An 18539-nucleotide genomic window follows, 5' to 3' on the forward strand; every position below is an offset into this window, starting at 1 on the left:
ATGTGCCTCTCTACCGACTCCTGTGCGACACATCATTTATTTAATGACTGTTTATTGAGCACTTATTACATGGGCTTCCCTGGTGGCTCAGATGGTAAAGAATCTGCCTGCAGTGGGGGAGACCCAGGTTGGGAAGATCCCCTGGAGAAAGGCATGGCAGCCCCACTGCAGTATTCCTACCTGGAGAATCCCCATGGACAGAGGAGTCTGGAGAGCTACAGTCCATGGGGTCACAGAGAGTCGGACACGACTGAGTGACGAAGCACAGCATATGCTGGAGGCTATATGCGGTATATCCTTACATTTTTTAAACTTTTATAAATACAGCTAACATGATTCTGGTGTCAGACTGCATGAACACAGTAGTTCTGCCACTCACTAACTGTATGTTCTTGAGGAAGTTATTTAATTATTATTCTGCAGAATCAGAATAAAAATGAAACAGAGGTTCTGAGAAGTAAATGCATTCATATATAATAAAGAAAAGTGCCTGTTAAGTGCTATGTTGAGTGTTTGCTGTTATTTACAAGGATACAAATACATAAACAGGTACATAAACCCAATATTTCCTAAAAGCTCTTCCTCTTAACATTTTTATCAGACACAGTGAGTGGAACAAAATGATGGACATCAGCTTCCTTTCTTCTTCTTACAACAACCTGCACTCACCATTACCCCAACACTCATGCATAAAAACTAGTGTGATTCCTAACAGGAAATTAACCTAAAGTTATTTTCTTACAAATAAGAATGGGTTCTGCTGACAGACTGTTTATATTTATTGAATAAGCCCAACTAGAGTGAGAGTAAGAACATGATTTTCTTTTTTTTTTTTTAATTTCAGGGGATAAAGCTAACCAGCCTCCCTGGAACTTTGAAATCAGCAGCTTAGTACCACCATGCTATAACCAGTTGTACGTGATAGAACCAAAAGGCCGGCAGAGGCGAGAAGAATAAAGGCAAGAGACCCAGTAAGCCTTAGACTTCTTTCCCTCATACTTATTTTTTGGTGATGACTGTACCCAGGTGGAATAATATAAACTCAAGATCATGTAAATTAATTCTTCCTAAACCAAGGTTTTATATCCCCCTACCTACATAGTGATGGGACACATTAAGTCTATGACAAAAAAGTAATTAAAAACAGGATTTTTATAATAAAACAAATGCAAACAGTGTTATAGAGTAGAATGCAAAAATCACAAATTTTTAGCACAAAATATTACAAGGAAATTTCAAGCAGACGATTTCCAGTCATGCCCACTAGTCCCTCCTCTAGTTCTGAAAAGTCTGTTTAAAAGAAAAGGTTTGAGGAGTAACGATAAGTTACAATTATTAAGGTAAAGCAAGGTAGGGTAGCAGTAAGATATGGAAACAGAAGAGAAAATGCAATTGTAATTGGTAGCCAGTTGGAAAAATGTCTGTTTTAAAAACTAAACTCTCCTAGAATCTGTGAGAGAAAAACTACTGAACCATCCCTGAATTTCAAAATTTTTTATAATGTTATTCTTTTAAATAAGTTCATTTCAAAGTGCTCTGAACAGGAACTGGGAAAAGGTAAATACTATGTAATTGTTATGTAAATAAATTAATTTAAAACTAAATAAAACATACTCTTGGATTCTTTTTGATATAGCCTGTCTGGGGCTTTTATATCTATCTTTAACTGTCATCCGCATCTTTATGGTGCCCAGACATGTATCTCTAGCTTAGACCCTGCTCTGGGATTGTGACCTGCACATTTAAATTGCAGACCTCACATTCCCTTCAGATAACCCAAAGGGACCTCGGCCAAGGTCACATTCTCGAGCTTCCCTCTCAAACTCAGCTTTCTTCCTAAGACGCTTGTCTTAAGTTTCCTTCTCACTACATATTCACAGATCTGCCTCTGTAGTTGCTGATTATTTGGAGGTCCTTTACAAAAGAAGTAGAGGAGAGAAAGGGCTGGAAATGAGAATAAAACAGAGACAAACCCAGAAACATCCGCCACAATGATTCTTGCTTTCTCTAAGAAAACGTACTGGGGCTCCAAGCACGCAAAGTCCTACTAAGTTGTCAAAGAGTTGTCTTTTTAATTAAGGTGGGAAACGAAGATGATATATATTTAACCTCAAAGTGTTCACAGAGGTGGGAAAAACACCCAACCTCTGAACTTCACTGCTGTTTTACACCCTTACTAAATACTGTTGTTAATGATCCATCAAAGATAGGGCTGGACAAAAGGGAGAAGTGCTGGAGATGGCATGTTTGACCCCTTTTACATTCTCTGCCTTCACATGGTTTTACAGGATCTTTCATTTTGAACATCTCAAGATCCTGCTGAGGTCCAAGTGTGTATGTCCACGAAAAGAGCAAGGGCTCCCCTGTGAACAAACTGCCCCTCTCTCAAGGTCTGCTCTAGGATGCTGGGACCAGGAGGCTCGAGAACCTGCGCTTTGTGTCCATCGGACAACCAAACCACACCCTCATGCCTCAGGTTAGAAACAGGCATTTTCATTTTTGAGACTTCTTATGATGCATGTGTCTCTGTAAATGATACAGAAGCAGAACTTGGCTAACAGCATAGAGAAGCAAAATAGGATTCATGTTGCTTTGAATGCCGACCCACTCCAGTATCCTTGCCTGGAAAATCCTATGGACAGAGGAGTCTGGTGGGCTATAGTCCATGGGGTAATGAAGAGTCGGACACAGCTGATCGATCAACACTTAGTCTGTTTTGACTTTAGACAGAAATGGTTTTGTACTTTATGTGTGTGTGTGTATTAAGTCGCTTCAGCCGTGTCTGACTCTTTGTGACCCCATGGACTGTAGCCCACCAGGCTCCTCTGTCCATGGGATTCTTCAGGCAAGAATCCTGGAGTGGGTTGCCATGCCCTTCCTCCAGGGGATCTTCCTGACCCAGGGATCAAACCTCTGTCTCTTAGGTCTCCTGCATTGGCAGGTGGATTCTTTACCACTAGCGCCACCTGGGAAACCCTTTGAATTTTAAATATAATTCTTGTTGAGAAACAACAAAAAGAAAAGAAAACACAACAGGGATATAACTGAAACCAAAGGAAACCACAAGTCTCAAAAATATAACATTCAAAGAAAAACACCTCCTACTTTGTCCCTTTTCTGACTTTTTTTTCAGCATTATTATCAAGACATAGTACATGCTAAAATAAATGAATATGGCAGGGGGCGCTGAGGACTGAATTATTTTCACAGCATATTGGTTTATATTGTGATCATAGCTCTTCAGAGCTGTCACTTTGAAAATGACCCTTCACTATTTTTCCTTTTTTTTTTTTTTTTAATCCCGGAAAAGAAAAGGCCAATAACAAACTCTTGTATGCTTATTAAAAAGTTGCTACCAAATAAATTATTCTTATCTCCTACAAATGTATCATGACATGGGCAGAGTCGCTGGGGAGGGCGCTCAGACTGCTGAGATGAGGCTCTTCCTCATCCAAAGAGGCCGGGGCAGCGAGATGCTCACCTTGTTTGGAGTTGACATCTGATGGGATGTGTGACGGGTGTGATCCTGGAGAAAAGTGCTCGTCGCTGTAGGTGATGAGAGGGGTGAGAGGATGGACCGCATGGGATGGCTGCACCACGGGCACTTTATTTGACTGCAAAGTAACCACAAGGACAACAGTTAATATGGACTCCCAGCTCCTGTCTCCTCTCTCCTCAAAAGTCAACCAAGAATGATCTCCAGACCTAAACAACTGAAATCATCTGCTCTACCCGCTTAAGAGTGTCAGGATTTCCTCATGTTAAGTACTCCCTGAGTACATGAATATCCCACCAAGAAAACGATCAGTTATTTAACCAAGGCCCCTTCGGAGATTTAGGTTGGTCACCCACTCCAGGATTCCATGACATCAATTTTCTATACATACATATTTACACTCTCTTTGGATTATCTCCTTAGCTTAAAGTCAATGAACAGTTTCTGGAGCAAAAGTTATGAATGTTTTAGTAACTCTATTCATTACATATGTTTGGCATAAAATGAGCATTCAATAAACATTATGAATAGATAAATGAATAAATATTCCAACTTAAAAGGCAACTTTTAAAACAACCTAGTATATATAAATTTGCTGTAATGACATCATCTTAGTTTATAAAATTCATAATCCTAGAGTTGTAGAGCAGTAAATCTGGCTCAGCTAGTGAAGAACCCGCCTGCCAATGCAGGAGATACAAGAGATGTGGGTTCGATCCCTGGGTCGGGAAGATACCCTAGAGGAGGAAATGGTAACCAGCCCCAGTGTTCTTGCCTGAAGAATCCCACGGACAGAGGAGTCTGACGGGTCCACAGGGTTGCAAAGAGTTGGACACGACTGAGTATGTGCACATACATGCATGTGCTCATGCACATACTAACAGAACTATACATCTTTAAGAACCAAATTATACCATTTTTTCATCTTCTATAGTTTCGCCAATCAAACATGACCATCATTTATTATTCTTTAGAGCTGCTTAGCTCATCTTCAGTTCCTCTAGTTTCTAAAAGTATTAACAGATAAAATGGAATGTCTAATCTTGGGTTTGGCTACATAATGTGAAATATAGCTTGTAAGAACACTTCAAATTGCTGACATTTATATTTAACATATTTTATGTCTCTTATTTGTTTAAAAATGAATTTTACTATTTAATTTGGAATTCCAAGACTATATAATAGTAACACTTCTTAAAGGTTCAGGTTATTTATTTGGACTTCTGTTTGAAATCTGGAATTCTGTTGTTTGGTTAAAGTTGAATCTCCCTTGCATACTGGCCCCTCAATAAAGTGCTTACTAAGCAAATCAGTAATATAAACAAGACTCAGGCAGTTTAACCTAATTAGGGGATTGTTTTAAAAGAAACTACCCCCCACATACAATTCAACATAATTATATGCACAATATGTTTCTGATTTTAAACTCATCTCCTAATTCAGGCTGTCTCAGAAAAATGTCTATTTGGAAATATAATAATAAGTAACTTGTGAATTTAAAAGGAATAAACTCTAATGAATTCTAAGTATTCTCTAATTCACTAGCTCAAACATGCCTTCACCATGCTAGTTTGAAATAGTCTGTTACTATTCTACAGACTAGAATACACGTGAAATCACTTTCTCCAGAAAAGAATATATTATTAAATTTTCTGTGTGTGAGTCTCTGAAAAGTACACAGTATAAACTGCTTAAAGTGTAGGGACAAATGTGAATGGCTGAGAACCCATGACACAACTGTGTATGATGGCTGCACCTATTACATACACTGATCATGTCACTTTTTGTTGTTGTTGTTGTTTTACAAATTAGGTATAAAAAGTACGTGGTTCCAACAGGAAGAACCATCCTCAGGAAAATTAGGAGTAATTATCCTAGTAACACTTAATTCTCTGCATAGTTAGTAATTCTCTACACCCTATCGTTACAACCTCCACCCAAAGAAACTTATGAAATTAAAAAAAGTGAGGGGGGTAAAAAAATCACTTTTTAGACAGTGATATGCTATCCTTGCTAGATTTTCCCCTATTTTATAATTACCAGCTCCCCTCTAACAGCGGAACTCGCACAGCTCCTACAGCCCGTGGCGTTTATTAAGTGGAGCACCATTATCAAAGCCACACGCTTTTTCTCTACACACCTCTGCACAGACATCTCTGCATATAAATGTGTGAAAGGTTAAAGAAATGTTTCAATGCTTTTCAAGTGTTAATGATACAGTGTGCCCAGTACACAGAATGAGCTTCTCAAATATTAGGAATTTAGAATGCTAGAGGAAGTAGGGGGTGGGTGGGTGTGAGGATATTATTATTATAAACCCTTTTAAATATGAAAGCAAAAATCTCAACACTCAAATGCTAAAATGAATGCATTTCAACTATACTTGAGAATAACTGTTTCGAGTTTCCTTTCAGAAGTCTCATAAGAAGCATAATTGCCAAATGATCTACAAAGATATTTTCTTAGGGTAGTTAAAAAGAGTAAAGCACTGCAGAAATCTTCAGCAAATATATATATATACACATATTTATATATATATTTGATATATATATTTATACACACACACACACATACATTTTACGTGCCTTTCTTATTTTCAGAGCACCACCTTAAGGAACTTGCATTAGCAGGCAGCATCTTCTTAATGTCTGACCTATCCCTCCAGTCATATAGCTCAGAATCTGGTGCCATGAATTTTTGCTAAATTATGCTATCCTTGCTCTCCTCTTAATTTTACGGTTTTCAACACAGATTTGCTTTCCTGTGGGAAGGAGATAAGAAGCTGAGGATTTTAATTTAAGCTCTGGCCTTGTCTTATATTTTGCAAGATGGATAGCGAAAGCAGCACTAGTAGGTGTGTTAAAGCCAGCAAGGATTATGTCCATTTTTGTGGCCAAATAATAAAAGCAATATGAAATCTCAATAATAGGAGCGAGCACAATTCTAAGGTTTAGAGTTTGCCTCCTGCTGACCACCTCCACTGTGGATATAAAAGGATCCTGCCAACACCACACACGCTCGGCACAGCGCCCTCCCAATCAAGTGTCCTCAGCCCTGAACTGTGGGCTTCCTCTGACGTCAGGAGTTACTGTCCCTTGAGACTACCTGCGCACACAAGCTGAGAACCTGGGCACTGCTACTTTGTGTAAGTTTTAAGACAGAAAATATAACCATTGCTTCCCCAACTGCCCTTGGGTTTGCTTTTAATTTTTTCTTTTATATTGGAGCACAGTTGACGAATGATGTTATCTCAGCTTCAGGTGTAGAGCAAAGTGAGCCAGTTACACATAGACATGTATCTCTTCTTTTCCAAACTCTTTTCCCACTTAGGTCATTATGTAATACTGAGCAGAGTTCCCTGCGCTACACAGCAGGTCCTTGTTGGTTATGCATTTGAAATACAGCAGTGTACACATACCAATCCCAAACTCCCTATATAACCATTCTTAATTCTAGTCTTCTAATCGCCAAATAACAATGTGCTGTATATTGGGGAGGGAGGTATGTGAGGACAGAAAGAATAATTGGTCACTTAGTTTCTACAGACAGATTTTTGAAACTGTATTATAATGCCTGGTTACAGGTGTCTATGTGGGCACATGTGTATATTCATTAACACCGAAAATGTGCCAAACGTAATCCAGTGCTGCTGTCCTTGTACACAGCGGCTTCCTTTCTAGGTGCCTGAAGATGGGGATGCAGGTGTTGGAGACACAAAAGAAGTATGTAAAAAACAGAACAAAAAACCCAAAGCAAAGTCTAAAAACACTGCATCAGGTACTACGAAGAAGAAGAACCAGGTGATAGAATAGACAGTGCATATCTGTATACCTTTGTATTATATTAAAGCTGAAAGAAATCAAAAGTTCATTTGGTCCAAGATTTTTATTTGCCAAGACAGGAAGCTGAGAAACAGAGGTCAACAGGGATGGGTGCTCATGCCGTGAATACTGTCAGCACTTAAAATAAGACGGCTCCGCTCACTGCACAACTCCAGGAATACAGGGTCACCTCGAAGACAACGGGAACAGAAACCCCGAATGCACTCAGTCCCGCGAGACCAAGCGGAGGGAAGCTCCAGCTTTTTTTTGGCTCCTGCTCTGCTGGGTCCTGCTCAGCTGGTCCGGCACCAGCGCACCCCAGTCTTCTGGCTCCTCCCCCCACCCCGCCCTGAACGGGAGGGAGGATTCTTTTTCATTCACAGGGACAATCAGGTAAGTCTTAGCTTCCAGAGGAGAATCACCAGATATTCTCAACAAGTGTTCCTTCCTTGATCATCTCAGGAAGACAGAATGCACAATTACTCCAGCTTTACAAGATACCCGGCAGCCCAAAGGCGTCCCAAATCCTCCACGCCTGCTCAGAGAGGGGTTCAGCACCCTGTCTAAGTTCACACAGCGGCACATGGCCGAGTCAGGCAACAGACCCTCATCTACTGATTCCAGCTACACATCCCCGGCAGGGAGCAAAGGTAAAAGATGGAGAGAGCAGGTACTGGGAGGGGAGTACAAAATATCAAGGATGGATTCGAGAAGACAGCTCTCCTGGCTATACTCAGCACCCACACAGGAGGAAGCCTGCATTACTTTCCCAAACTGGAAAACCTACCATCAGACCACCCTACCCATGTAGCACATAGTAATTACAGCAACTCACACTTAGCCAAGTACTTCTTATACACTAAACACTTTACAGGTGCCATTATCCGCCTTTTCCAGAGGAGGAAAATGAAGTACAGAGAAGGTAAATGACTTTCCCAGAGGCCCAGAGCTGGTCAGTGGCAAAGCCAGGTTCAGACGCAGGACGCCTGGCTCTAGAGACCACGTTCATTACCAGTACACCGTGCGGCCTCCCTGAAGAGCCCAGTTCATAAAATCTTGGATGCTGAGTGAACCACAGCTGACAGTGCATGACATCCGTGAAATGAGCGTGTGGTCTCCGTCCCCGGCACAGGAATCACGTCAGACAAAGAGGCACCTCAGCCGAAGTGGTCAGAGCTGCACCCGCTCAACGGCCACCTTTCTGTTGGGGGTTGGAAAACACTCTGAGAAAGCCAGTTTGGCTGCCACCCAGGCTGGTCCCTGCAGGTAAAGACTGCCCTGACATCAGAGCCAATAAAACCCACACCTCCCGTGGACACCAAGTGGGTGCCACTTAGGGACCCTGAGAGCCACCCCCAAAGCAGCATTCCCAGAAATGACCCACTCGCCGCTGGCAGTAACTCGGGCTCTCGTACATGCCATCAGCCTCTGCGGATGTGGTTCTGGGAAGGGCTAAAAAGTAGTTCAGCTTCCTCCTGGCTCAGGCCGTGGGCCTGCCAGTAAGTGAAGTGATTCAGGGAGAAACCTGCGGGCCAGGGAGCCAGTCCCCATTTTTCATGTAACCAGATCTCCACTAAACTCACCATGCAGGAACAGGCTATGCGTGAGGGTCCTGAGTTCCATTTCAACTGGCTGTACATTTGATCAATAGTTGTTCTGGTAATAACTGAAGCCAGGGGAATTTTAACACTCCAACAACTTATTGTGATAAGGAATTTCACCTGGACTGAACTGTTACGGTGGCACTTTACTTTTTATTAAACTCTAAAGAAGTCTGGTGTTCGTGAAATAGAAGCCAAATTATTTCATATCGTGCTATCCATTCCTCTCCTGAGAATCAGCTTCTCAAGCCTTCCCACAAAGAACAGATTTAATTTACCCCAAAAGGACACAATTCTCGTGTTAATGAGAACTCTAAAGTAACCTGGAAAACTTTCCTAAGCTCCACCACAGTAAACACCTGATTCAGATCTGATGTGACTGTCACATCTAAGACCATGACTGGTTGTGATTCAGCAGCTTTCTTTTTTTTCCAGATAATGATGAGCTCCAGGACTTTGCAGACTTTTTCCAGTTCCTGCTCAGTTCTGCTCAAGAATTGAGCAGGAACTGGAAAAACTCTTAAGGTTCACAAAGGACAAATATTTCATGAGCCCAACTTTGGAGGCAAAGGAATAGTCTCTATTGGACATCTGGAATATTCTCCCAAAGAAAAGAAGGAACATGTTGTAGGGAAAGGAATTAACGTGCACTGGACACCCAGGAAGCGCCTTCCTTATAGCCGTGCCTCTGTATCTGTGGCACTCATCCACAGAGGTGGGCGGCGTCATCTCCATGTTTATAGATGAGAAGGCAGAGTCCTTCTGGACACAGCAAAGTCATAACCAGAGGGGAGAGAACTTGTGTTGGCACGGTCAGGCACCCATGTCCTGCTCATCCTGCCCCACACTACTCACCACTCAGCCCCTCTCTCCACTGCTGCTCCAAACCACCCTGCCAGCTGAGTGTGGCCTGCCCTGGGCCCTACGGTAATGAAGAGTCTGGAAAGGACAGTGCGCCACTTGGAGAAGGCTGATGCCACCAGCAGGACTCCAAGCAGAGCACTGGAACTGCCACTAAAACGAAACGGTGTGGCGGGCCCTCCATGTTCCCACTTCTCTATACAGTGATGATTTCCGTATGTTTCCTCACTTAATCCAGAAGTTACCCTTAAGTCAGGCGTTAGGATTTATGTTTTACAGAGAAGAAAACCAAGGTTCTGAGAGGGTAAGTAGTTCATACAAGATCACACAGGATGTTAAGTAGCAGAGACAGGATTTGAACCCAAGTTGGTGACTCTGAAGTCCACAGCTTGTGTCCCAAGGAACTAACAACAGACAGTGCTGGCATCCTCTTGTTGCCAAGTGGATGAAATGAGTAATAATACAGTTTAATATTCAAGTACATGGGAACTGGAGGCAGAGTCCAAATCCCAAACAATCAAATACCTCTCAGTAGCTGTGCTTAGGTACTTCACGTAGTTTTTCAGAATCTCAGTATTCCCACAGGTAAAATCGGTGGAATCATACCTCACAAGATGAAGGTGAGGATTATTGAACAATGCAAATAAAACGCCTGTCAAGTCCTGGAATATATGTTCAATAAATATTTGTGGAATGGACAAAGGAAAGAGGAAGGGGAAAAGAGGGCCAATAAATGAATTACTATGCTCCTCAAAATTGAAACCACTCATCTCTAAGACACAGCACATTTTAGAATTTAGAACTGTGCTTTCTTTCAGGTGAATTACCCCTCAAACTCTCCCTTGTGCAACTGGTTTAATAGAAGACAACTGGATTATTTTTTTGTTTTCTTGACAACTGGATTCTTTTATCTTGCTTTTACATTCAGATCTCCATTTTGATATGTTATCTCGACTGAAGTATAGGAAGACAATCTGACCTCACAGATACATTGTTGAAAGGGAAGGATTATTTTAATAATTTCTTCAGATAATTGTGGATATTCTTCTTTGATACTAAACCAAAACTTAACAAGTGGTAGTTTCTTAAAAGCTAGTTGCAATGTAGAATCAAAAACCTTGTCAATACACTTTTCCTACTCTTTTTTTCCTTCACTTTTCCTACTCTTATGCTAAAATTGATTGTTCTATCAAGCACTTTGAATTTATCCATGTATCATTTTGCACAGGGTATATGGAAAACAGTGTTCACTGAGTTGGCATATTTTGTTATACAATATAAAAATCACATTCATTAATATCATCGCTCATCAGAAAAGCTTGAAGGATTTGAGAATTTATCAAACCATGGGGTTCCCTCATAGTTCAGTTGGTAAAGAATCCACCTGCTATGCAGGAGACTGGGGTTCAATCCCTGGGTCGGGAAGATCCCCTGGAAAAGAAAACGGCAACCCACTCCAGTATTCTTGCCTGGAGAATCCCATGGACAGAGGAGCCTGGCAGGCTGCAGTCCACGGGGTTGCAAGAGTCGGACAGGACTTAGTGACTAAATCACTACCACAAGCAGTAGCTACATGTTTTCTCATATCTTAATTTTTGCTTGAAAACTCAAATTTTATCACTGGCAACAAACGCTATCAATTGTTTTCACTGAGGAGAGAGACCTGCCTTGCTCATTTGTGAGAAAGTATCTGCCAGGTACCGATGTCCAAAGAGCCACAGTCTGTCTGCCAGTTATGCAGTCAAAGGATCAGAGATTTTTTTTTACTGCTTCATCAAGGATATTCCTAAATGACTCTGGCATTTTCTCCTCTAGGAGGGTGTTGTGATGTAGAATTCAATGACTGTTAGTATCATTTGGTGCCAAGGCACCAACAGTTTTACCCACTATTGCTCCTGGGCCATTGATGCAACTGCCACACAGCAGAGAAGACGAACGTGTTGCCGTTGGCCTGCGAGCAGTTCTGCCCTTCAGACCTCCTATCTCAAGGAGTCCTGGGGAGCCATGCATCACACGCTGAGAACCGCGGCCTACAGCGAGGTAGCAGTACAGAGACAGTCACTGATTGTGGATGGTCTGAGCTTACAAGGTGAAAAGTACCATATTTGGTAAGTTAAGTTCAGAAAGAAACTGACTCATGAGGTACAAAGGTAAAGTGCTTTCATGATGTACTAAGTTATCATTTTTTCCTATTTTCTAGTGTTATACAAGAGAAATTTGAAAAGCAAACAATCAAACATAATATACACCACATCTCTTAAAATGACATTAAAATTTTTCACACTCCTTCAACTCTTTTAACTCAATATAAAACCCTAAACTTATGTTCGTTCATTCAACTTGAATTATTTTCTTCAAAGGAATCCTTGATACATACTGCCTGGGAATACAGATTTGTACCCTCTGGTGTAGGACACCCTCGTCACCGTCCCTGGGTACACCCAGTTATCACTGGCTCTGTGCTTGCAGCCCCGGGACAGGATGCCAGGCACTTGCCACACTGGATTGTTACCTCTTGTCTCCTCTCACTAGATAGAGGGTGGGTCTTGGTAACTCATCCCTAGCATCGAGCACAGGTCCTGAAGTGGAGACATTCAATACCTACTTCTTGTGACTTAAACTCTGAATGAGGCTTTCAACACTAAGAAGTCTGTTTAAGAAAGAATTCACACCCTTAAATTAAAAACAGGGATTGATCCTCATGTTTTCTATTGCTGCCTAAAGTTACTGCAAATTTCTTAGCAGCTTAACACATCACAATGTACTGTGGGGGTTTAAATCACAGATTCCATGGGGACCAATCCCGGTAGGGTGTGACCAGGTACTCCGCTCAGGATATCAGAGGTGTCGACCGAGTTTCTGCCTGGAGGCTCTGCAAGCTCACTGCTGCTGTTAGTAGAAATCTGTTCCTTGCGGTGGTCCCATGTCCCTTCTGCTTGTCAGATGGGGCGACTCGTATTCCCTGTCAAGCAGCCCATACACTGACTTCCTCTCCCACAACCACTGGGAAACCTGCTTTCCAAGGGTTCCTGTGACTGTGTCAGGGCTGCCCGCCCCATAACCACTCTCTCGTGAAGCCACCAGCAGTGCAAGTCAGAGAGCGGGTGGAGGATGGCTCTGATCAGCTCAGGGTGCTGCAAGGCCTGATGTCATCAGATAACCCGCTTCACTTTCTCCTTTTTTTCCTCCGTTTGCAAAATGTTATCACCGACTGATTTTCAGCAGATAAAAACAAGGCACCATTACAAATGCTATTATCTGGTGTTACAGTTATTCTGGTTACAGAAAGTTCTGAGATTTAGTTTTGTGTTTTCCTCCTCTCCTTTTTACTTTTGTTAACCTGGGTACTGTGTCGTCAACAGTGTGTTACTCACACACGAGAGCTGACAGGGGTGGTGGCTCAGAGGGGAAGTGTTAAGAGAGGATTCTCACATCTCCCCCTCGCCTTCTCTCAGCGTCAGGGGAATCAGGGAGAACTATGTGCAAGGCAAGTTACACATTAACAACAGGGTCATGGCTTTAGGATCAGAGAACAGCAAGCACTAAACAGAGTTGGGGCTCTGAACAGATTTATTTTGAAGACAATGATAACAACCAACATATCAGATTCTGGACAATTATTTGCCTTTTAAGAAAATTTTTTAGAGAAATCATTATTTTAAGTGCAACTCTTTTATCATAAGGTTCTGTCTAACCTGAAGTTTTCGGCTTAATTATCTGACCCTTTAGGGTGAATAAAGAGTCAGATAACTCCCATACCATTTATTAACCACTAATAATGCACTAAATTCTATAGAAAATAAACATGGTAGAAGGGAAATACATCACAGTTATAGGTTAAAACTTGGATGCCTGGGTGAGAAAGACAAGAGAAGGGACGTTCACTGAGTGTCTACTGTATTCTGGGGATGATCAGTGATACTTTTATACTTGGGATCTCCATATTCAAATAAGGAAACAAACTGAGACTCAAAGTTTAAGTTTTGCCCAAGGTCACACAGGTTAGCCTGTAAACGGTTGAACCTGGATTAAATACAGATCTGTTCTACCCCAAATAGATGAACCGATCACTGTGAATTGCTGAAAAGAATGGCAACAAAGGGCAATAACTCATTCTGGAAGCCTAAAGGGGACCCACATTTCAGTTAACTGGAGTCTATAAATAGATGGACTGGGGTGAAGCTGAGAAAAGATCAGAGTAAAAGGGAAAATGACTTATAATTATGTAAAGTTGCCACATCCTATTATTTGATTTCACAACACCTTCACCACACCCCTAATCCGCTGAACACTGCCTTTACTTTTCATGTTAAAGATTGCTCTTTGAAAAGTAAGAGGAAGAACTAGAGTCGTTCAAGATAAACCAAAAAACAAAACAAACAGGTTTGAGATTTACTGTGCTAGTGGTAAAATACTATGAGCAAGGCCTGACAGTGGCTAAGTCAGAAATTGAATAAAGGGATGAGGCCACAGGTGAAAGGAAGGATCACTAGATTCCGAGGAGGCAGAATGAGAAGGAGGAACCTGCTGGGCTACTGGCAGGGGGAGTGTGGGTTCTATGGGTTGCATGTGTGTACGTAACATCTTACAGAGGAAAGTCATGGGTAGAGCAAGATTCCAATGGATCGTAACATGTTCCGGATCACAGACATCGCGATCTGAGGAAGGCTTTTATACAAAAACAGAAGCACACATCAATGCACTAGGGCGGGAGGTTTCTGTGTGTGCAGGGCAGGAGAGGGAACAGAGTTGTCCATGCACCCGAGATTAAACACTGCTACCCTATGCTTCAGCAATCACTGCATAAAAATCTATTATTATTACGAAGCTGGAGTTTAATCAGCTTGTTGAAAATGGTGTCTGTGTAGGTCACTGGGAAGTAATGGAATGCAACCAAGTCAGTGAGGGCAGCTGAGAGGCAGGGCAAGGGCCTTCTGTGTCTACCACGGAGCGCGTGGAGCAGGGGTGGCAGGCGGCGTCTCCTCTGCAGTCGTGACAAGGCTGTATGAGGACGACAGGCAACAGGGGAGGGCGCCGTGAGGCAACTCCAGGAACCCCGAAACCGGAAAGGGTGCATACTGCTTTGGGGCAAGTGGATCCCCAGAAGTTCTCCTCTAACCTCATCAGCCATCTATTCTGAACAGACTCCAGCAGGTTTTCGGAGCTGGTCTGAGCACAGGCTGGTTAAAGAGACTCTCCACCCACTGCCCGAGGGAAAGCATATGTAAAGAGAAGGTAAGTTCCCACTGTTACCACAGAAGAATCTATTATCCAGTTTCAGGGGGCTGGAAGATTTCCCCACAGCACTCAGAAGAGTGAGCCTGGGTGACTCGAGATCTCCTTGGGGGAGGAGGCAGTGGGGAGACTGCGTGGGGTTGAGGGCAGGGAAGTCCCACAGCTACCCAGGAGGGTAGATGAGTTGATTTGTGCTCAGGCTGCAAATGAAAGGTACAAAATTCCATAGGAGCAAGGGCCAACAGGCTTAAACCTAGTATTTTCATACTGAAAAGGGATCCTTCATACTTAAATTAACTATGAAAAGCATTGGCTTTATTTTAGTTTAAATAAAACTGACTTTTGTTTTAAGATCAGGTTTGAAGCATTTACACACAGTAGTAAGAAGGCTTATGAGCCAATTTTGTCCCACCAGGTGGTCTGATTTCAGTAAGTACCATATGTGTAAAATAGTCTCAGCTTAAAAAAAGAGGAACATTTAAGTCTGTGGCAATTCTCATTTTTCTATAGAATTTGCTTTAGAGTCTTTCAGAAATCAAAGGAAAAACTACAGATTATTTTGGGTTTGGCTACTAACTATATAACTTGAATTGAAAGCTAAAGCTTATTAGGAAAACAACTCATTTTCTATGAATGTATGACTGTCACATTGATGCTCTATGATAAGCATTAAAGCTATTCTATGGAGCCATGCTGTCCAACATGGTAGCCAGTGGTCACCAGCTTCTGAGGGCCTGAAATGTAGCTAGTCCAAATGTAGATGTGCTATCATTATAAAACACTGGATTTCACACATTTACTGTGGAAAAAAGAATGTAGAATATCTCAGCAATTTTTCATATTGATTATATACTGAAATAACATTTTGGTTATACTATATTATATTAAAGTTATTACTAAAATTAACTTTACAAGTTCTCTACTTTTTTGATGGGGCTACTAGAAAATTTAAAATTACATGTATGACTTACAGTTGTGGATTTGCATTATATTTCTAACAGGCATCTCTACTTCACAGTTTGAAAATCTGTAAGTAACAATGCACCTTTCCCTACTATACTCCAATGTGACTTAAGACAAATAAACAAAAAAGGGCATGTTTGTTAACAAAAATTCCTTTTATGGAAAAGGAAACTTATGGATAAGGAAACTGAAAATCAGAAAAGTTTCATGGCAGAGTTGGAAATCAAACATTAGGTTCTAATACCTCATACTGAGGGCCAAGTCAGTAAGTTTAAAACCAAATATTTAGATGACATAATATAAAACTATAGCACTTCATTTTATATAGCACAAAAGCAATTACTAAAGAATATCTATGTTTTATCGGTCAGTGAGCCTTTTGAATAAGTGGTGATTTGCACAGCAGTTATATATAACTTCAACTTGTCAGCACAGATTGTTTTAAAAAACACCTAATACACATTTTCAGACTCATTGCAAGTTAAAGATTAACTCAGTCTTTGATAGGTAACCATCTTTCTCATCTCACATCTGAGTATATTGTCTGAAAAAAAAAAAAAACAAAACCACTAGAATTTATCTTGAGTGAAAATGATGCTATAGACATCACTATTTATAGGATATACTTATATGAGTCAAGGAAAAAGAACCTTTTGTTTTGGATTTGAAGACAAAATCTTGAAATGAGTTGAAACTGAAGCATAAAACCTGAGTGACAAACGAAGTAGATTACATTAAGAGGATTTTATTACGTAATTTGCCACATTTTGATTCATCTAAAAGCCCCCAAATAAGTCAAACTAGAATAGCAAACTTTCCTTGAAAATATTTGTCTCAGTGGTATAAAAAGAGGAAGCAAAATGTAAAGACTCTTTAAAAACTCAGTTCTATTTATTTATTATAAAAGAGAAATATCCTATAGCTGGTGGAACAGTAGAGTAGCAGCGATGACAATAATTATTTTCTGTTGGTGAAAAAGGATACTCCCATGAGTATAAAATCAAAGATAAACTACATTTTGTAGCATCTACTTGAATACTAAATGTCCTTTATGAAATTTATTTTGCATCTTTTTTGGGAAAACTTGCAGATGAACTCAAGGCAGATACTGAATGCCTGACCTACAACCTCTCTCAAGAGCAGCCTAGGTTACTGTTAGTTTATAGCAGTGTGTTGGAGTTGGCTTCTCCTAGCTCTCTAGAGCTGACTGCTATATTTTCAGGAATTTTGAGAACCTGTTAATATTATGTTGGTAGCTTGAAATTGGCCATGGTGGGATTATTTATACCATGAAAATTGGCAAATGTGAAAAGTCAGTGCCACTTCCCCGCAAGCTGGTTGTTAAACACGAAACAGCACACCACTGGCAAACACTGAATCCTTTCCTAAATTGCCAGGTGAAACAAACTTTTCTTTCCTTATTTCTCCTTGCAAGTAACAGGAACATATCCTTTGTCTGAAACCATTGCAGGATAAGAAATTCCAAAAATTATCATTTTATATGATCAAAGGTGACCCGATCCATGTCCCCAGGCCCTGCGAACACTTGGAAAACATGTGGCCACTGGTCATCGATTACTCTGCCTGGTTCCCCACCCCTGGGTCTCAATAGCACTGGGTGTGAGTCAGGAGACAGGAGTGAGAAGAGATTTGTGGAAGATTTGTGGGCATCTTCTTCCTTCTTCTCATGGAAATAGTTCATGTAGCCCAAAAATGTATAAAATGCTTAATGTAATTATTTTTGAAAGTTATCCGTAACAGATGAATTTTAAACAGAAAAGCAAATGAAACTATGTCATATGTGCATTAACAAATGCATCTTCCAGCATGAGGGCAGCATCTCAAAGTGCAACCATCCAGGTCAGCTGCACAGAACTGGTATTGGGCTAAATGCTAATGAAGAGGGAGATGAGAGGCTGCTGTCTTTACATCATGTTCATTCAAGAAGTAGGACATTAATTCTCTGTAGAGAATTGAGAATCAACTTAGGGATACTGGAAAGCAATTATGAGTTTTAGGGAGAAGTATAAAGGAGCAAAAATAATTTAAGGGTTAACTAAGGAATATTCTTAAGACACTCTAGTCTTTGCTTTTAACAAAGCTTTGGCCTGGGTTTCATTCTCATGCAGATCATAATAGCACGCGGGATTTGAAACCGAAAGACCTGGATACTATTCCATGTCCTACCTGCTAATTGCTGTGTGAACTTAGGCAGATGACATACTTTTTTGTTTTTCAGATTGCTCACTAAATGAGGCTAATATTTTCCCCAGCTAAGTCTGTGAAAGGATCATATGAGATCATGCATGGAAAAACACTTTACAAATGATACAACACTATGTAAATACAGTATTAATTCCACTTTGCAAAAAAAGGAAGTCCTTAATCTCATTTCCTACACTGAGAAAGTTATTACCTGAGTCCACATGCACGAGTTTGGTGAATACCAGATGAAGCTAACTTAGAAATTTGCTGAAACAATTAATAATGGCCTCAAAAAATTCTCTCACTGTGTTTCATTTCTGATTTGCAGCCTTAAAAAATCTCTACTCCCTATTAAGA

General features: G+C 40.9%; 1 protein-coding gene and 1 long non-coding RNA gene across 7 annotated transcripts in view; one reads left to right on the top strand and one right to left on the bottom strand.

The window, feature by feature from the left end:
• The window catches only part of LEF1 (lymphoid enhancer binding factor 1), a 118151-nt gene that overhangs the window by 35505 nt on the left and 64107 nt on the right, over window positions 1-18539 (bottom strand). For all 6 annotated transcript variants that reach the window (XM_043438209.1, XM_043438210.1, XM_043438207.1 and 3 more), the window contains exon 4: window positions 3482-3614. In XM_043438209.1, the coding sequence (XP_043294144.1) occupies window positions 3482-3614 (133 nt within the window). The remainder of the gene's footprint in view (window positions 1-3481; window positions 3615-18539) is intronic.
• On the top strand, window positions 206-2423 carry LOC122422035. Its single transcript, XR_006263709.1, has 3 exons — window positions 206-290; window positions 845-971; window positions 2289-2423. It is a non-coding gene; the product is annotated as an uncharacterized LOC122422035 (long non-coding RNA).

The sequence above is a fragment of the Cervus canadensis genome, chromosome 19, assembly GCF_019320065.1.
Source record: "Cervus canadensis isolate Bull #8, Minnesota chromosome 19, ASM1932006v1, whole genome shotgun sequence".
NCBI classification, from domain to species: Eukaryota; Metazoa; Chordata; class Mammalia; order Artiodactyla; family Cervidae; genus Cervus; species Cervus canadensis.